The sequence below is a fragment of the Rhagoletis pomonella genome, unplaced genomic scaffold, assembly GCF_013731165.1.
Source record: "Rhagoletis pomonella isolate Grant_MI unplaced genomic scaffold, Rhpom_1.0 Rhpom_scaffold_00002, whole genome shotgun sequence".
NCBI classification, from domain to species: domain Eukaryota; kingdom Metazoa; phylum Arthropoda; class Insecta; order Diptera; family Tephritidae; genus Rhagoletis; species Rhagoletis pomonella.
Genome location: NW_023458556.1, coordinates 65,164,661 through 65,186,051, shown reverse-complemented (window position 1 = coordinate 65,186,051; position 21,391 = coordinate 65,164,661). Strand labels below are relative to the sequence as shown.

At 36.9% G+C, this 21,391-nt stretch overlaps 1 protein-coding gene across 1 annotated transcript in view; it reads left to right on the top strand.

Moving 5' to 3' along the window:
- LOC118734706 (allatostatin-A receptor-like) overlaps positions 1–20,260 on the top strand; it is a 37,834-nt gene extending 17,574 nt beyond the window's left edge. The window contains exons 2-7 of the mRNA XM_036464413.1: positions 3,937–4,222; positions 4,331–4,481; positions 9,181–9,299; positions 17,024–17,099; positions 19,860–20,015; positions 20,108–20,260. Of these exons, the coding sequence (XP_036320306.1) occupies positions 3,937–4,222; positions 4,331–4,481; positions 9,181–9,299; positions 17,024–17,099; positions 19,860–20,015; positions 20,108–20,209 (890 nt within the window). The 3' untranslated portion in view covers positions 20,210–20,260. The remainder of the gene's footprint in view (positions 1–3,936; positions 4,223–4,330; positions 4,482–9,180; positions 9,300–17,023; positions 17,100–19,859; positions 20,016–20,107) is intronic.
- Positions 20,261–21,391: the final 1,131 nt, after the last annotated feature.

Genomic DNA, 21,391 nt, shown 5'->3' with positions numbered 1-21,391 from the left:
GAATCCCGAAAATCCCAAAACAGTTCCCAGATTGAGTCTCTGTGTCTCTCTATATCCTTTCTTCTTTAATTACCTTTATTTTAATCTTTCTTCCCCTATCTTCATCTTTACTTTTGTCGGTATCCTCATCCTCCTCTTTGTCTTTACTTTTGTGTTTATCATTTTCTTCATCTACATATTCCTCTTCACCTTTGCCCTTATATATATAAAAAAGTTTTTAAATTTACCTTGGTCTTCATTTTTGCCTTTATCTTTACGGATCTTTGTTTTTGTCTTTATTTTTACCTTTGCCTTACGTAGTCACCTTTACTTTCATTCTTGTATTGGTCTTTTTCTCTGTGTGTATTCTTTAACCTTTTATTAGCAAATTTTTGTTAAATTAATACCATATGCATACACACAAGAAGCACTTGTATCAGCCCGAACCGTATCCGTTGCACCATTTCCGTGTGCAATTTCCGTTGAATTTGCCAATTTACTCCCAACTAACCAACCGCCGCTAAAGAAGTTCCACTTCAGTAATGAAAAATATTCCTTGTGGTTTTTTCTTGAGAGCTGTATTCTAAGATTTAGTGCAAATCCTGTGCAAATTTAAACTTTTTGAACTCAGCAAATTTTCTTCATTTAGAGTCAGCAACAAGCAAATTTATACACTTCTATAAATTTAAAATGTTAGACAAATTGCGCATTCTATTTTCGAAGTAGGGTTTGTCTTCATAAGGATGCACTCTAGTCATATGATTGCGTGTTTCGCCAGATAAAAAATCTGCTTGGTTTTTGAAGTTATGTTAATAACTTTAACTGTTGTCGAAGTTGTATTCCTCTTCAAAACGATCATGAGTACTCTTTATCCATGACATTCTAGTCTTTAATAGATAATACAGGCATGCGATGATTTCTCCTTAAAAAAAAAATAATTAGAAATTTGGGTAGGTATTAGATACTTAAAACTTTCCGACACGTGAGAATATTATAGCGTTTTCGTTTCTACCAAAAAATGTTACCTTCTCATTGCCCTCTAAGCACAAACACTAAGAACAGGGCAATGAAAAGGCAACATTTTTTGTAGGAACGAAAACGCTTTAGTTTTTGATTTTCCTTACTGTTACCGTATATTTATTACTAGGCTTACCTTCAAATTTCCATACGGGGGTTTTTAACTAAAACTTATATTTTTTTAAGTAAAAAATAAATTTTTTATTCCATAATTAGTTTTTGTTTCATTGAAATATAATTAAAAAAGTTCTAATATATGTTTGCCATCACGTCTCTCATTAAACACACTGCATTTTTTCCCCCTGAAAAAAACTAGTAAACCACAAAGCTACAAAAAAATAATAAAATTTCAAAAAAATGTTAAATGCTATAAAAAAAATTATTCCAAAAGTGAAAAGAGTAATAATTTCAGTTTCTAGAAAAATTTTGGGTATGCTGTTTTATTTATTAATAGATTTTAATATAATAAAGTGCAATCTCCAAGTAACTAAGGGGACGCTTTGATTTTTATTAATTTTTTCGCTAACATTTCGAGCACATCCGCATGCTAAATGGGGAATAAAAGCGTTTGTTATATTATTAAAAATCAACGCATATTGTGCGAAAGACTGAAGCCCACCGTCAACGAGCTGATTGGACCTTATCAGTGTGGCTTTAGGCCTGGAAAATCCACCATAGATCAGGTATTCACAATACGCCAAATCTTGGAAAAGACCCGCGAGAATAGGATCGACACACACCATCTATTTGTCGATTTCAAAGCCGCTTTCGACAGCACGAAAAGAAGTTGCCTTTATGCCGCGATGTCTGAATTTGGTATCCCCGCGAAACTAATACGGCTGTGTAAAATGACGTTGAGCAATACCACCAGCTCCGTCAGAATAGGGAAGGACCTCTCCGAGCCGTTTGATACCAAACGAGGTTTCAGACAAGGGGACTCCCTTTCGTGTGATTTCTTTAATCTTATGTTGGAGAAGATAATAAGAGCCGCAGAACTGAACCGCTCAGGCACAATACTTTATAAGAGCGTACAATTGCTGGCGTATGCCGACGACATCGATATTATCGGTAAAAACAAGGGCTACGTCTGTTCTGCCTTCTCGGGATTGGATAGAGAAGCAAAGCGAATGGGTCTGGTGGTGAACGAGGACAAAACGAAGTATCTCCTGTCATCACACAAACAGTCAGAGCATACGCGTCTTGGCACCCACGTCACTGTTGACAGTTACAAGTTTGAAAAAGTAGACGACTTCGTTTATTTGGGAACCAGCATTAACACCAATAATAATGTCAGCCTTGAAATCCAACGGAGAATCACTCTTGCCAACAAGTGCTACTTTGGGCTGAGTAGGCAATTGAGAAGTAAAGTCCTCTCTCGTCGTACAAAGATCACACTCTATAAGTCACTCATCATGCCTGTGCTGGTGTATGGCGCGGAAGCATGGACAATGAAAGCATCTGATGAGGCGGCTCTTGGAGTTTTCGAGAGAAAGATTCTGCGAAAGATTTACGGACCTTTACGCGTTGGTGATGGCGAATATCGCAGACGATTTAACGATGAGCTGTATGAGCTTTACAACGATATAGACATAGTGCAGCGAATTAAAATTCAGCGGCTCCGCTGGCTTGGCCATGTCGTTCGGATGGACAGAAACGCTCCTGCTCTGAAAATATTCAACGCGGGCCGCGATGCTGGGAACAGAGGAAGAGGAAGGCCTCCTCTGCGTTGGAAAGACCAGGTGGAGAAGGACTTGGCTTCACATGGCATTTTCAATTGGCGTCAGTTAACACAGAAGAGAAATGACTGGCGTGCTGTTTTGGACTCGGCCAAAATCGCTTAGGCGGTTACAGCGCCAAATAAGAAGAAGAAGAATGATACCCAAAATTTTTAATAAAAACCATAAAAAATTAAATTTTGTTGAAAATTTTTGATTATTTCAACTTTTTTTTCTTTTGGGAGAACCCTACAATTGTTTTCAACTAGTTTTTATTATGTAACATTGTTGAACTGAAACAGGCGAATCGATTTTCTTCAAAATTGCTATCTTCTCTAGTTTTTTATATTTATTAGTATAAAGTATTTCTTGAAAAGGCTAGTGTGTGCAGTAGGGTGCTCCAAAAACAGTAAAGTCGGAATTGTAATGCTCTCGAACCCTAGGATTGTTCTATATAGAAAAAAAGTATACCTCTATTTTTTTTAATAAAAAAATACGTAGAGGTCGCTCAAAGCGCTCAAAATTTTCCATGTATTTTTATATGGGAAACAGCAACTTTTAGCAGGAATGGTATAGATTTCTTGAAAATCAATATATTTCGGTCGGAAAACTCTCGTTCTCTTCAGGAGACTTTCAGTAATACTATTAACAATTTTTTATTGGTCTCCTCATCGCATTGTTTGGGGTTTTTGGCGGACCTTTAAGTTATAGTTTTGATGAAAAAATGGTTAAATAAACAACGGGTTATTAATATTGGAAATCTCCTGCAGATAAGCAGGGTTTTCCGATAAAAAAAATAATGATTTTTAAGAATTCCATACCATTTCTCCGAAAAGTTCTTGTTTCCCCATATAAAATACATGCAAAACTTTGGGCGCTTTAAGCACCTCTTAATATTTTTTGATTTCAAAATAAAAAAAATGTGGAAATATTTTTTGGTATGGAACAATAAAAATTCCGACTTTACTATATCACATGCCATATTCACATGCATAATACAGTAACCGATTATCTCAAAAACTGTTATGCAATCATAAGTAAAAAATAGTGTTTTATTGACGAAGGGGGACGAGGAACTATCCCGCATCCCCTTTGGCTACGCCACTGCTTAATTGTGTGCGAACTCTCGAATCGGATGTTTCTTTATTCAGAATTCTGTAGCTATTTTCTTTCAAATTTTTTATGCATTATGTTTTCATGTAAACATTAATTTCCTTCTCTGCAGTGGTCGCTGCCAATCAACAAATGCGCTCCACCACCAACCTACTTATCATCAATCTAGCCGTCTCCGACATACTCTTCGTTGTATTCTGTGTGCCATTCACCGCCGCCGATTATGTGCTGCCCACGTGGCCTTTTGGGGATTTGTGGTGTAAATTCGTACAGTATATGATTGTGGTCACCTGTCATTGCAGTGTCTATACTCTGGTGCTGATGTCATTCGATCGGTTTTTGGCAGTTGTGCATCCGGTCACGAGTATGTCATTGCGTACCGAACGTAATGCGATGCTGTAAGTAAGCGTATAAGTGCTCCGTTTTATAATTAGAGCCCCACAAATTCAATTCAACCTGAGTCCATTAAAATATAAATATTTAAATTTGCATATCCTTTTCCGCAGGGCTATTCTCTGTGCCTGGGTGCTCATTATCACTACAGCCATTCCAGTGGCTTTGGCTCATTCTGTACGCCTCTACTATTTCAAAGGACGTAATTACACAGCTTGCGTTTTCTCCACCGAAGAGAGAGCTTGGAGTTTAATCGGATTTCAGGTAATTCCTTCCTCATTAAATGCTCTGTTTAAGATGATTTGGCAAATTAAATGGATACATATTTACTTTGAATGCAAATTCAATCAACGCCTTCTTGGGAAAGGCATCAAACCAAAACCAAAGAGACTGTCTTTTATTTCTAAACTATAATTCATGGAAATGCCAAATTTGCGCATACTGAACATTTCGCCCATTATACAAATATTTAAAGGTAGTTTTACTTTCCTCTTGTTCGCCATTTGACGTAAACTGAGATTTTGACATTTCTTTTAAATTGAAGCTACCATATTCTTGAGGAAACTAAAAAGTGGTTTTTACTTTAAAAAAAATGTAAATTACTTGAAAAAATATATTTTAAGCATAACTAATTTTATAGCGAGCTTTTAGTTATTTATTTCTAAAATTAAATATGAAACGAAAGGCAAGTAAAACTCTCGTATTACATTGTGTAATGTACATAGAGAATCTATTGGTTTATCCAATTATTTTCATCATTATTTTGTACTACTAGCTGCATATTTCGGGATGGCCACGTGCATGGTAACTTCACGGTAGAAAATTTTAAGCCTCGGGACTAGGGTTGCCAGACGTACTGCTTTTGAGAGTAAACGTACTCCTTTTTATTGCAATGTACTCCCTTGTACTCCCAAAAAAATATATCTGAAAATGTACTCCTTTATTAGCTTTGTACTTCTTTCTGCAATTAAAAAAAGTAGTTAATGTATAGTCTTTAAATTTAACCTTCATTTGGGTTTACCAGGGGGTTTGGGAGAAAATCGCAAGTCTTCGTCGGTTACTTTATTACATATCTTCTGTAACCATAGGCTAATTTCCCCCATTTGGGTCCTTTATACTCCGTCTTTTGTCCAACATAAGGCCTCATACTCAGCAATCGAAAAGACTCGAAACTGGTGACTAGGAGGGCATTCATTCGACCAACCCTATACAGGTTTCTTTTCTTTTTTTTTATACAAAGTCTAGGAAAAAATACACCTGAAAAAGAGGTTCGTGCCGCATGTACTTATCTCCCAAAGCTGGCAAATGCAAATCAGGATTAAAATTTTAAAACCAATTAATAAAATTAAAGTAAAACACAAAATCTATAAAGAACCCTTTTATTTTTCAAAAAACCTGTGCGACAGTTATTATTTTACGCACTGGACGTTGCCATTCATATTGTGGCAAACACTACTTAGTAAGCAAAGTTAAGTGTGATAGTGGCCTTAGGGGCAGGGCGCTCGGGTATAAAAATCAGAAAAATATTAAATTAATTATAAGGCTTAAATTAAAAAAATGACCGTAATTCAGGAAGAGTCTGGAATTCTTTTGTAGTTTTTAGTTTTTTAGTTGGGGAAACTTTCCTATAAGGGCGGTCATTGAGAACCGAATTCTATGCAAAAATACTGTGGACGCAAGTGGAAATCGTGACTTTTGGCAATTTTTCTAAGGGGTCCCTGGGGAACCATAGGGGCACTAGGTGGTCGGGAGTAACATTTTTGTCAATGGCGGCTCATGCCCTCTCCAAAAAGGTCATGACCATGCATCATGATTCGGTCGGTCTAGTATATGCACATTAGGGTGGTCCAAAATACATAGGAAAATCTACTTTTTTGAAAGTTTAAATTGTATTTGGTAATATATTAAAATTAAAAATCTATAATTTCATTTTACAAGTGTTGACTAAAATTCCTGATGCAAATGGCACGTAAGCAAATGGAAAGTGGACAAGTAAGTCGATTAGTTTCTACCACGTTAGCGGGAGTAGACTAACTATACCCGGCAGTAATTCGAGCTCAGATAAGCTGAGACAGTGTAATCACTCTCAGGCGGCCACGGTAGAAAAAGAAAGCCAAAACTTAAGCGTTGATAAAATTACAAATTTCGAAATGCAGTGGAAAAACATACATTTGTATTCACGGGAAAATGCAGGCTCCACCATAAACTCTTGGATCTAGGCAAAGGAACTCAAAAATTAATTAGAAGAAAATCCTTTTTCTGAAAGTTTGTTTACCTTACTAATTTTACCTTAAGGAGAGAAGGAAATACAACTTTTCAGAAAAGTTTTTATGGTCAATTCAAATATTTCAGATATTTGCAGATTTTAACAGTTTGTAAAGTATTTTAGTTCATCGTCTAGTTCAGGGGTTCCCAGACTTTTTTCACCTCGGCACACTTGTTGTGCTAAAAAACTTCGCGGCACCCCTACTCTTCAAATGTCTACGAAAACAAGAAAACAAAATGCTCCTTTAGCTTTTATGTGAGGACTGAAATTGTTTTGATGATTTCATAATTTCCTTTAAGTTCATTGGGAGCTTTGACAATTTTACCTTGAAATCATTTGACGCTGAAAGCTTGCTGCTGTATTTGTTTTTAACCGACTTCACAAAAGGGATAAGGTTATCAATTCAACGGAATATTTTTTTATTATTTTTTTCTATGTATGTTACCGCATAACTTTGGACCACGTTAACCGATTACTATAATTCGTTTTTAAAGGGAAGGTGTTACCTGACAGGTGGTCTAATTTGGTTTAAATCCGATCTTTGGATCATGAATAGATTAACGACAAAATTAAATTCTTAGATGGGAATTGAAATCAGTTTTGTTTTATTTTTTTTTTGCTTAAAAATTACTTGTTTATGTAAGCATTTGTTGAAAATGCAGTCTCACATAGAAATCTAAATGTAAGGCCCCTATTATGAGTTGCATTCGACTGTGGTCGAAAGTGCTAATCGAACGAATTTTCATTTGGTATTATGACGCTCATTCGATGAAGAATAGCACTATTGAGAATTTTGCTCGGTTAGGTTGTTTGCAATAGTATATTTTTCACCGCTGAGAAGTTTTGTTTACAAATCGAGCAAACTAAATAGTGTGCTTATACATATGTATATATGTAAATTTGTGCAAATTAAAATGAAATAAAAAAGAAAGCGAGTTTATTAAAGCGTGGTAAAAATGAGTACAATCTGTTTCAACGATTCGTCAGAGGATGAGAGCTTGATAAACTGGTCAGGAGTAGAAAATGTTTAAATGGGTTTAAGTGTAGTCTTTCGAATATATTTTGACATAAAATATATATAAGAAATTTGTCAACAGATTTATTAAAAACTTCCGACTGTCTAAAGAGGCGTTTGTGAGTCCAATCTATTTAAAATATTTTAAAACTATCAACAGCTTACGATTTTGTTCTCAGATATCGCGTGAACTGAGTATTGGGATTTTCTTTCAAAAGTAAAACCATCCTTTCGAGCTTGTGTTTAATATTCATGACGTTAGAACTGCATGAAATTAATAAAAAATTGTTTAAAATTAGTCTAGCTGGCATAAAGTAAAAAGGCAAATGCAAAATCATATATTTTTCACAATTTTCTAGCACTTCGCTACACCATCGGAAGCAAAATTCTGTTCGACAGAAAATTCGATACTCAACGAAAATTCCGACACGGTTGCATAGCTTGTAATTTCACTTTCGATATTCGATAACCAGCGAAGATCGAAAATCGAATGCAACTCATAATAAGGGCCTAAAAGTCACTAGTATTTTTAATGTAATCTTGCCAAGAGCAGTGTTTTCTGCATACACTTCCATCCAGACCTCTCTTGGCTCCCTTCGTAGTATTTAATAATCAAAGTGCTGTCTTCACTGATGTCCAGAAGGTTTTCGAAAGCTTAATTGGTCTTCTCAGTAGGTTTACTTTTCGGGCCACATGAAAACGGGTTTGTTATCCAGCTCAAGCCATCCTCATAGTCAATGTTGGGAAAATATTCGACAATGGTTTTTTCTAAACCTTCCAAGTTAACGCTGGTAATGCGCGTTGATAAAGCGAAAGGGATACATGATTTTAATTTTTTGAAATTTATATGGAAATTGCTAGTGAAACCGGCTGTTATCAATTTTCTTAGCGTTAACTTCGAAGTTACATACCTTTTTCTGATTACTTTGTTTGCTTATGGGGTTTTCATGCAAATTGCTATAAATTCTAAAATATACATGTCACCAATAAAATAATCTCGACGTGCTAGAAAAAACCAGAGATGTGTTTTAATTTCGCAGGCCTCTGTTATCTTCGCAGCGTCATTCAATACGGGTTTTAAATCTAGTGGTGGCATCTTCCTAGTCGCCAGGGAATACCGAGGGATCATACAGTGGCTGCTCGTGGCGATTTCTGCCTCTTGCTTCATCCTAGACATCGCCCCTTTCGTTCGCAGACTTTCAAACCATTGTTCTGTACAAATTGTTCGATAGCTTTAAAAATTTAGTCGCTAGTGGCATAAGTCTCAAGTACTTCGTTCTTCTTCGATTTGCATTGCGAATGGGTACCTCACTAATACGAGGCCTCTGAAATCGTGTTGATTCGCTCTTTGACAGTGTGATTGTGAAGTTCCAAAAGTACCGAAAGTGGTTGTGAAAAGGGTAGGTTTTCGGCTATTTTTCTGAAATTTTCTGATTAAATTTTACGTTGACAAAACGTGCTGCGGAACTAAATACGCCTAAGAGCGAAATATCCCTTTGCTGCAAGCTATTTGTGTTCTGTATGAGGTTTGACGAGCCGCTGAAGGTAATTTTATTAAAAATCAATTGGGGGTTGGCTGGAGGCAAAAATTTTGAGCCACCCTAATGCAAACATTTATGTAAATGGTTATGTCGTATAACTAACTATTCATAACTTTATGCTTTATCCAACTTTGTTCCAAGATATCTTTCTTTATATCGTCGTACGTTGCACCACTGACTTTGATTTGCTTTCTCTATATGGGTATGTTGGCGCGTCTGTGGAGAAGCGCACCTGGATGTAAGCCATCCGAGGAGTCAAGGTAAGCAATTTTTATAGCATATTTGACATTTTTGTGCGCACACATTTATATATTTAACAGGGTAAAGTAACCCTAATTGCCCAAAAGTACGTACATATGTATGTAAAATTTTTATGATATTTCTTGGATTTAATATATGCTTGGTGTTATATAACGAGCTATACTTTTATAAAAATATAGTGAACATTAAACCAACAAATGAAAAATAATCAAATCGTAGAGCTCACTGTTTAACACATTTAAAAAAAACATATTATACTCATCTATTCCCTAATATTATCGAGATAATTGTGAAAGTAGAGAAAAGTAGACATTTGAACATCCTTCCTTTTTGGTTGTTGTTGTTTCCGACAGGGTGGGTGTATGATGTATTATGGAACGAACCAAATTTGACAAGGGATGACGGAAATTCGTTCCATAATACATCATTTGAACATCCCTTTATTTTCGCGTATGTATTTAATTTTCGAACATCTGGTAGCACCTTTCTATTCACCATTACAACCATTTTGATTTGTTTGCTTGTTTACTATGTTCAACAAAAGTAGTGAACTTATTAAACGCGTTTTAGTATATTGTTAAAAAGTAAACTTCGTTACGACGTCGCACAGTGTTTCGACTATATGGAGGCAGATGGAAATAATAGTACACCTGCACCGATTTCACTGAAACTTGACATGTGCTCCAGTTTTACTTAGAAATAGAGAATTATGAAATTTTGTAAAGATAGAATAATTGCCACGCCCTCTACTATTGTGGGCGGAAACATTAACTCTCATCCGATTTCGATGAAATATAGTTTGTAGTCTTTATTTTATTAGAAAAACCTAAATATAAAATATGGGGAAGATTGGATTACTATAACGTTCAAAACTCACAAAAAATGTGGGCCCAGCCATTAAATGTGATGGAATTTTGGGTAATTTTTGGTTCCTGCTTTCCACTCTCAGAAAACAAAGGTTATACAATAAAATGACTCAGGTGGCAATACTCGCTTTTTTCCCAATATCTGGTGGGATTTTTTCATTGTTTGAAAAATTCTTTTCGCTAAATTATGCAAAAAGAAGCTGAAAATCAAAAATTACATATATTTGCAAAGTCGCGCGCAAAGATCAAATTGTATATTCGAAAACTACATAAAATTCTGTAAAATATTAGTCTAATTTCAAGACCTGACGGACCGGTACTCACACTTTTTTTTACTAATAATCTTTAGCATCTACATTTCAAAGTAAATTTTTTGGTAAGAAAATAGGAAAATACCAAATAAATGATAAATACCTTCACCTGAATATTCCACGACATTTAGATAATTAATTACAATTGAAAAAGAAACACTTTCTGTAATGGGTTCAGCGCCAAATGCAACTAAACTGATTAGTCGGTATCGCGCCCATTCCCGTATTTTTTTGGAAATGTATCGTTCGAGAAGAATAAATAATGGAAATGTAATGTAAATAATGTAATGTAAATAATGTAATGGTGAGTAAAAAATGTAAAATTTGGTACTTATGACTTTTACTATTCCCTCTCTAAGTCAAACCGTTTTTTTTTACCAACTGTCACCATGACTTTTTTCTACCTGCCTCCATATAGTCGAAACACTGCGCGTCGTTTGGCAAATTGGTAGGAGTCATAATAATAATAATAATAATATCCCAACGGTTTTTACCCTCCATTCCCGCCCATCCGTACGAGGGGCGCAGTCCGCATGACGTACGGAACGAGTATTTTCAATTTTTGCGCCGAGTCACGATAGGCAGGAGTTGGTTAAGTGTCGAGATCTAAAACTGTTCAGCTACAGAACTAAATTCATCAGCCGATTTTATGTCTTTATTTTAATAATTCATTTATTGAGAGAGGACAGTATCGATTTCTTAATGCTGAAAAGCGGCTCTGATATATCAAACGTGCTGGAATGAGAGTTAAAATCCTGGTATAAGCAACGGAGTGGGTCGTGCAATTCAAAATTAGTTTTACAAGCTTTCAGAAATAGGGGGAAAAAGTGTCTTGATACCCGGGAGGGAACATTAAGGCTAACTTCGCCAAGAAGAAGCGGACTTGAAATTGAGCCTGTTAGTAATTTAACTATAAAAATTGTACCAAGCATTTGCCTGCGGCTGGAAAGTGTAGGAAGATTATTAAGTTTTAATCGGCTCGTATAAGGTGGAAGGTTATATTGAGAATCCCAACGGAAATTTCTTAAAGCAAAAAGTAGGAATTGTTTTTGAATTGACTCTATCTTGTCTGAGTAAATTTGATACCTTGGATTCCAAACCACCGAACCGTATTCCAGAATTGGCCTAACTAATGTTGTAAACAGGGTCTTAGTGATATAAGGGTCACAAAATTCTTTTGACCATCGTTTCACAAATGCAAGTACACCTTTAGCCTTGTTGACTGTCACATTAATATGAAGATTAAAATTAAGCTTAGGATCCATTGTGATACCAAGGTCCACAAAATTGTATACCTGTTCCAGGTTATGGTTACCTATTGTATAAGAAGTGGGATGAACAGCTCTTCGCGAGAAGCTCATTACTTTACATTTCTTAAGATTTAGAGGCATAAGATTTACTTGACACCAGTAAGCCATACTGTCTAAGTCTGATTATAGCAAAGACCTTTCTTTAATTGAAACGTACGATTTATAAAGCTTTACATCATCTGCATACATTAAAATTTTGGAAAATTGTATATCTGTAGAAATATCGTTTATAAAAAGCAAGAACAGAACCGGGCCTAGGTGGCTACCTTGAGGGACTCCTGAAGTAACATCAATGACGTCAGAGATAGTATTTTTAAACATTGCCCTTTGTGATCTATAATAGAGGTATGAAGAGATCCAACGTAGAAAATTAGGTGGAAGACCAAGAAGATCAAGTTTGTAGATGAGCAAAGAGTGGCACACTTTGTCAAATGCTTTACTGAAGTCAGTATATATAACATCAACAGTTTTGCTTTCACAAAATGCTTTTGAGATGTAGGATGTTAATTCGAGTAAATTTGTAGAAGTTAATTTGCCCTTGCAAAATCCATGTTGACTATATGGAATTCTAGAAGAGATAGAATGCGTCAACTGATTTGTTATAATTGCTTCAAATAATTTAGGAATTGCAGAAAGCTTAGCTATTCCCCGGTAGTTCTCCACTGAAGATCTGCTACCGCTTTTATGTAACGGGGTTATGAACGATTCCTTCCATATAGTTGGAAAAACGCCCTCTTTAAGAGATAAATTAAATATCGCTGTTAACGGCTCATAGAGATAATTAGAACAATTTATAAGAATACAAGTAGGGATCTGGTCAGGACCATAACTGAGGGACTGCTTTAAGGATTTCAGCTAAACTACTACATCATCGGGAGATATTACTGGGATATTTATTGAGTTCATTGGACATAGTTTAAAAGGATAGTCAATGTTAGCATGTGAGTTTATGGAATAATTGGATTTAAAAAACTGAGCGAACATTTTAGAAATTGTTTGATTATCACTAGAGACGGTATTTTGATACTTCATGGCGGAAGGAAACCCACGTACATGTCGGTGTAACTAACACATATTTCATTTCACAAACAGCAATAAAATGGCAGAATGTTCGAGGAATGTCGTTGGATGTTCGACAGTGAGAAACGTCAAGTGGATAAATACTGCGAACAGGGAGAGAATGGGAGAATGAGCGATAAACTTCAGAACGTTCTATGATGGGGGTGAGGATTTTGGGAAATCCGTCAAGTAAACAAGGATAATCGTAACAACTGGTGTCAGAAGTGGGATTGTTAAATAAATCCCATAAGAGAAACTCCAGAAAATGGCAAAAATTGAAGAACTGAAAATCGGGGAACTCAAACAGGAGTTGGTAAAGCGAAATTTATCAACCTCCGGGAGAGAAGTGGAGTTACTATCACGGCTGCGAGAGGCCATGAAAAAGGAAGGCATCGGCGTTGACAAATACGACTTCGATCGTGAGGACGACGAGGCATCCCGGAAGGATGAACAGAAGCATGAATCTCCTACGAAGATTGAAGAAAAGGGACGGGCTCCCATTATGGACATGAACACGTTATTGAAAGAGGTCATCGCAGAATTCATACCAGCTGGAAGCGGAGAGGTCGCAGTTGTCGTCAGATGTCTCATCACAGTTACAAGAGCTGGAGACACGTATATCATCAGCGCAGATGTCAGCCCAACTGGAAGCACAGGATGCAAAGATTGCACAAATACAGGAAAAAGCGAAGACAGAGAGGACAAAGTCGAGACTATGATGGGCGAGTTGGAAGGTCGTCTCTGAGACTTGCAGTTGAATTGTTCAGCCGCTTCGACGAACGCTCACAAGGTAAAAACTCCAGCCTTTCATAGCACGATTGCTTTCCAAGTCTTTAAGCTTCGGCTACACCAAACAACTGGAGTATGGAGGATAAATCCGTTGTGCTGTTTGTTGCATTGAAAGGTCCGGCGTCGGAAATCTTGAAGACTATTCCTGACTGTGAAAGGAACAACTACGATGCATTGATGGGTGCTGTGGAAAGGCGTTATGGTAGCGAACACAGGATGCAAATTTACCAGATGGAGCTGGAGAATCACCACCACAATCCAACGAGTCTCTACAGGAATTCGCCTCTGAGATCGAGAGTTTGGCTGATTTGGCAATTGGAGACGCATGTGGTGAGCACCTCGAAATGGTGAAAATCCAGAGGTTCATCTCAGCGGAATGCGGGACATGTACACCAAGTGAAAGACGTATGCGAATTCAAAGACAACATTTTCTGAAACTCTCTCGTATGCTCAGACGAAACAGCGGTGCTCCTTAGAACACCAGCCTACAAAGCCCATCGAGTAGAAGTGGAGACAACTGACAGGATGAGCGAGATCCTGAAAGCACTCAAGTCGATGGCAGGGAAAATACTCCTGGTGAAACCGAGAGAAAGGATGTTGCTGGAAAATGCTTTAGTTGCGAAAAACCTGGCCACTTCTCACGCGAATGTTAGATGGGTTCTAACTGGTGTAACAGTTCAGCAGTACGTAAACGCAGGGCTCAGGAAGACGAGCCGATCAGACGTTAATCTAAAACGAGCCAGCAGAAAGGGGCGCGCGCTAGCTCCCACAATTTAATGCCCCAAAATCTCCGTCTCGTGAGTTGTCAGAAAAGCGAGAGATGGGCCTTGTGCATAAAAAGTGAGCTTAAGCTCAGACTCAATTTTTGGACTGGCGAAGTGAGCTCAAGCTCTAGAATTTGTACTGAAAATCACGTCGGAGCTTAAGCTCACTTTTTTATGCATATGGCCCAATGTTACTGTTGGTGGATAGGTGGACGGACATGAGCGATTGCTGACAGCGGATACTCAAGCGTCACATTCCATAATTCGACCTTATTGCCCAGTTTTTATGTGAAGCCACTACCTGGAGCAAAGCGACTGGTGAGCGCACCCAAGTGATGGGAGAAGTACCACCCGAGGTAATAATCGGGGGCTTGGCCTCGTAGACCAAGTTTATAGTGGCAGACATTGTGGATGAAGTCATCATCAGCATGGACTTATTACTTGGCCAAGGCATGAAAATTTACCTCCAGGGAATGATACTGACATATCGCGACAGGAAAGTGCCACTTAGGGTTGACTACGTCAACCAGTACTGCAGCAGACGGTTGGTCTTAGAGGAAGTGCTGAAGACCCCACCAGAAACGGGAGCGGTTAGTTGGGCAGAGGTTGGCAGTGATGGCGATGAGGAAGAGGCCCAGTCATTAAGGAAAAACCTGAAGGTTCCGCCAACTCTGTAAGAAGGAGGAAGTCACCACAAGGAAGTATTCATGGCAAGCCAGGCAGTATTTCCAGCAGGAAGAGAGCCACTGAACTACGCTTCAATGCTGATACGCCGGTTGCCGGAAATGACGGAGGCTGTGAAGGCAGTAGGCGCGCTTCGATGTATCCAGGAAAAGGTCGTGCTTTTCAGAGGAAGCAAAGGCAAGCAGTAAAGCCGGAGGCCAAAGTTGAGGATATACATGACCTGTCAATGAAGTGGATATCGGCGTAAGAGCGAAATGCGGAAACAATAGGCAAGTTTCAGCGTAAGGATCCGGATTTAGCAAGATAAGCCAAACGCAGTGCAGCTCGAGGATCGAAGCCTGGTAGTCATGGGCAGAGGAACCGGAATAAATCCGGCGAAAGAGGTGCCCATGGGAAGAAACATGGTCTGATCACCACCCGTTGCCGGCAGATGTATGGCCATGTGAGATGGTGCACTCCCGGTGATAAGTCGGAAGTAATGCCTAATAACGCATCGAGCCGAGGGGCGTTTCCGGGATGTACAAGCCGTGTCGGATGAAACGATTCACCTCCAAACAACGACGTAACTGGAAAGTTCCGTATAAGATTGCATGACGCACAAACGGTTGATTGAGACCGAGAACCAAGATGAAGGTGGAAGGGCTTGAAAAGGCTTGCAGCATTTGGAACAGCAAGTGTGTCAGATTGGGATGATCAGACTTAGGAAAAGGGCAGTGTGGCGAATACTGCGGTAGTGCGAAACGAACAACAAGAAAATGACAGAATGTTCGAGGAATGACGTAGATGGCTCGAGAGTGAGCGTCAAGTGGATGAATACTGCGAACAGCGAGAGAATGAGCGATAACCTTCAGAACGCAGGTATGTACTTCGCATAACTTCGCACATCCATTTGTACAGTGCAATAAAAATGCAACTTAAGAGAATGTGAAGCAAAATATAAACTCAACAGATCGCTAAGCTTTTAAAAGTTCTGCTAATTTCGGGGTAATGGAATACATACAAATTAGTTACAAAGTACTTACGAAATTACACTTTGAAGTTTATGCGAAGTTGTGCGAAGTTATCAGACCATAAGGCCGCTGCTACAGCGAAGTCAGGCAGTTGCAAGTAAGCAAGCTACCAGACAAGTCAGTTCCGAATCAGCAAGCTACAAGTTAAGTTGTAGAAGAGAGATCAATTGTGTTATCAAGTTTTGTAAAGTGTTTTAATTGCCTTAACGAGTATTGTAATGTGTGTGTTGCAAAATGAAGTTAATTGTACTGTAATTTGGTCATACTGAGTACTTATTTAACAATCCAGCGATACGAACCGAGAGGATTTTGGGAAATCTGTCAACTAAACAAGGATAAGTGTTTTTCAGCCCAATTAAAAAATGTTTACGGCATGTACTTAGCTCAACATGTCCGCACGCAGTTGAAATCGCCCTAAATTCTAGTAAAGATGTCTGAGAAGAGATGTGGTGACCGATAAAGCAGAAGTTATATGTAGCTTTTACCTCTTTATACTATCGTTATTGGAATTCGCGCTTCTGTGTATTCGCTGTATCCTGCGTAATTGTAACTGGACGAGCGTGTGGTTGTTGTTGTATGTGTATTTGATGTACCGCTAGCAATAACAAATCACACGCTCATGCAGTTACAATTACACATCATACAACGAATACGCAGAAGAGCGAATTTCCCTATTTTCTTTTTAAGTGATACTTATACTTACTTATGTAGGTTGATGTAGAAAATCTTATGCGTATTTCTTATCGCAAATTTTTTTTTCTTGTGATTCACCTACTTTCGTAGATATTTTTTGAGTTTTCAGTTATCCGAGGTGGCCTTGGTACTGACCAGCTCGGATAAACGGGACTCTACTCTATATGAATGCAGCACGATTTTTTTTTATTCTATTATTTTCAAACTACGTAATTTGCGTATTTTCAAAAATTTCAGAAAAGGTAAACGACGCGTGACACGGATGGTTGTTGTGGTGGTATTGGCATTCGCCATATGTTGGCTCCCTATACATGTGAGTAAAATAGGTACAAATGTATTTGTATGTGATTTTAAGTATGACAATATGCCGTAAGAATTTATTTGTACATACATACATACTTACCTAGTTATACGCACACGCACATATATTTGCATGGTCCAGCAGCAGGAGATTAACAAGTTCTTATCGACTATAAATACATATCTACTAAATATATGAAAGACAGTGAAGCCCAAACGTTGCGACGAGGAATATGTTCTGCCAAAGAATTAATTGAAAAGGTGTGAGCATTCGCGCAGTGCAAAGATATTTTGAATGAAAAGAATGAGGGATTTGGGCCTTGATTAATTTTGAGCAGTACAGAAACCATACTGGCTTACAAAGAATTGCTACCGATCTTTTCAATGGAGTCATTTTTAAAAACTTCGGTGCCAGAAGCTCATTGTATAAATTTAAAAATTTGCTCCAAAATAAAACCAAGTAATTCCAAACAAATTTTATTAGTAGCGTATAAAAAATCGACATCCGCACCACCCAACGGCGTCAATTTAAGTAATATACGTTCTAAATATGAAACATATTGGACCATAAATGGGACATACTTTTTTCATATCTGACACCAAACTTGGCGTCACACTTTCGATTGGCTTCAAATTCTTTTTATCGGTTCTATACATGAAATAAGCTAACACATGTTCGAGGAATTTTTTTTTTCTTTTTTTCTTTGGAGATATGATTTGTCAAGGTTTGCATTTTTTCGTGGTTCTGACTAATCATGCACTTCTTCAAATCGTAATATCTCGAGTTCTGTCCATCGCAGAGACTTCATGTTAACGTCGTTTTAAAGCTAAAGAAACGGGCTTAATATTTCCATATATAAAATGGTCAAGATTGCCCTAAAGCTTACTTACCTTTTTGAATTTTTTGAAGTTGGTTTGCATAGTGAAGACCAGTAAATTAGGGTTTTAAAATTATACCACCGTAATCCTTGTTTAGTTCTCTATAAAAAAACGTGGTTCAAAAAAATTGGCGTTTTTAAACAACTATTTTTAAAATATTTTTCTTTATGTAGAGATGGTTTATTTCGTGAGAATCAAAAATTTTTTGTTATTTGTTTTCGAAAACTTATGTTGATATATATTTAGTAAGGTGCTAAACATCGAGTTTTTGCAAGAATTTAAATTTTATTGTAGATTCCAATAGAATACCCCCCAGGTATAATATTTGTACGGCAAGATTTTTCTTTAATGCGTCAAACCCCTAGAAATGGCACAGCATAGATTTTATTGTGGATTTCGACAGAATATCGCTTCGTTAACAACATTTGATCCACAATTTTTTCAATCAAAGAGTATTCTAGAAATGGGCGTGGCTATATTAAAACCAAAGTTGAAAGATTTAGACTTTATTGTGGATTGGTAACGAAGCGATAGTCTGCCGAAATCCGCAATAAAAGCTGCGGTTTGCTAACTTTAGTCCTGCAATTGCCACGCCCATTTCTAGGGGTTTGTCGCCTTAAAAAAATCTTGCCATACAAATATTTTATCTGGATAGGTATTCTATCGGAATCCGCAATAAAATTTTACCTTTTCCAAAAACCCCATGTTTAACACCTTACCAAATATATCTTAACATAAGTTTTCGGAAAAAAATTACAAAAAACTGTTGACTCTCACAAAAAAACCATCTCGTTATAAAGAAAAATATTTAATAATTGAAGTATTAAAAAGAAAAAAATTATTCCAAATATCGCCTGAAGCGATAATTAAACGACTCATTCAGGTAATGAGAAAACGACTCGTCCAGGCGAGTTGCCTTCGGCGGACGTTTTAGAGCGATGGTAATAGGAAATCGATACGATGGCAATATTATCGGCAATAAATTTGTTTCCGAGACCGTTTCTTATTGCCGGCAACAAAAATTGTTTGGTGGGTAGTGTAGAACTTAACCAAGCTTATTTACCTGCCTACATAGATACGATAAGAAAAAATTTATTTATTCCCGTTCAGGCAGTGTCACACGACTGGGTATTTACCCAAAATATTGTTAAAATTGTATCCCAATCGTTTGAATGCACAAATATGTTTCTGTATCCCAAAAACGATAAACAATTTTTGAAAATTTTTCGATAGAAGTTGGCTGTATTGTAACAGTCGTCCCACCAGACAATTTTTGTTGCCGGAAGTAAGGAAACTTGTCGCCCTCAGCAAAAAATGTATTGCCGGAAATACCGCCATCGTATCGATTTCTAGCCGCTCTAAAACGTCCGCCGCAGGCAACTCGCCTGAGCGAGTCGTTTTATTATTGCTACAGGCGATATTTGAATAATAATTTCCTGCAACAATTTTACTCTTTTTTAATATTTCATTTGTTTTTGAACACAATCATATAATTTGTAAATGAAATAAACTATTTTCTTCGCTATGGGCCCTCCAATTTTTTCAACCCTGTCTCGGGCATAATTTAGATGTGTTTGAAGAATCCGTTGGCGTGGAGTGCATCAGTTTGGGAATTTTTGAAAACATATTCCTAAAATGACATAAAAGAAATAACGTTGCCGATTTCTCACTACGGCAATAAATCGGCGAGTCTCCAATTTGTTGCCATTGACGATTGTTGCTTATTTCTCATGTTTTACATGGTGGGGTGTGACTACAAAAAAAAATTTCTTCCCATATTTTTATTTTGTACCAATAGCCCAATATAAAAAATTTACAAATCTGTACAAATGTACCAATCGTGTGACACTGCCTTAAGAAATTTTTTGAAAGCCTTCCATTTTTAAATTTACAGATAATTCTTGTCATGAAAGCTTTGGAATGGTATCCTGGCACACATGTTTCTGTAATAATACAAATCATCTCACATGTTTTGGCATACATGAACTCCTGCATTAATCCTATATTGTATGCCTTCTTATCAGACAATTTTCGGAAGGCATTCAGGAAGGTATATTTATTACTTTTGTTCATATTAAAGCATTATTTTTATATATGAAATTTTTTAACTAAAAATGTTTTTATGTTTAAATTTAATTTCAGGTTGTTGGCTGTGGCAATCAGCCGCTTTTCCCGATGGTACATCAAGTTACAAGAACAACACGTACCACAGGCAATGCAACGTCCAACGCCGACATCCTGTAAAGAGAACCACACACTCGCATTAAAACATGCAAATGTATATACAAATGTATATAGGTCGATATCGTCACCTGAAATGCAAAAAGACGTAACAAACATCGTCTCTGAAATACAAAAAGTCGTGACTAATAAAAATTCAAAATTGTGTTTTTGATCAATATGATGGATTTCATCGAATTACAACTCCCATATCATTTTATGAAAAAAATAATATTAGTCACTACTTTTTCCATTTCAGTTATGATGTTACGTCTTTTTGCATCTCAACTGACGATATGCATGTGTACATATTTTACAATACGCACACATTAGTACTTAGAGTTATACAATAAAACGTAAATAAGTATTAATTATTATCAAATATAAGCCCTTATCATAAAGAAAATAAATGTATGCAAACATATTATTTCGCTTTTTTTAAATTATGTATTTCTAAACTTCTTTTAATATCAATCTAAAACGCACGGAAACCATTTCAGTTTATTGAGTCTTGTGTTTTCTTTAACTTGTTTAGCCATTTATTAAAAAATGACTAGATTACTAGCAGATTATGTTGCAGATCTGAAAGGGCTCATCAAAAGTCTAAACATGTCCTTTTAATTCTGCAATTCAGCTCCTAATTGAGCTCAATCAATCATAAAAGAGCTCAAATAATAAATGGAGCAATTATTTGTTAATTGCATATAAATTCCGTCGAATCGCCAAAGCAACCTTGTGTGCAGACTAAATTTAGTTAAATAACCGTATAAAATGACATAGAAATAAATTCGAAAACTAAGAAAAAATCAAGTATTATATAGTTTTTTCCTAGCCAGCAGGGGTAGTTTTAAATTTATTTCAAACCGTTTTGATGATATGCTCAGATGAACTGAATGAAATAAATTAACCTGTTTTGGTAGAAATCTATATTGGCGGTGCCACACACATTTCCATAAATTAATAGTAGTCTTATTTCTGTTTAAGAGATTGTATGAGTATCAAATTGGAGTACATTAAAAATTTGAAGTATCGAAGTTTTTTATGGCCTTATAACAATTGTATTTAACAATTTTTATTGAGCTTGAGGACGTTTTTTTAATGAAGTTTTCGTATTTCTTAAATTTACCGTTATAGGAAAGTTAGCGTAATTTAGCGTTGGCGAAAACCCGTGACTGAACTCTCCGCGGGGGTGCCGACTGGTAATGG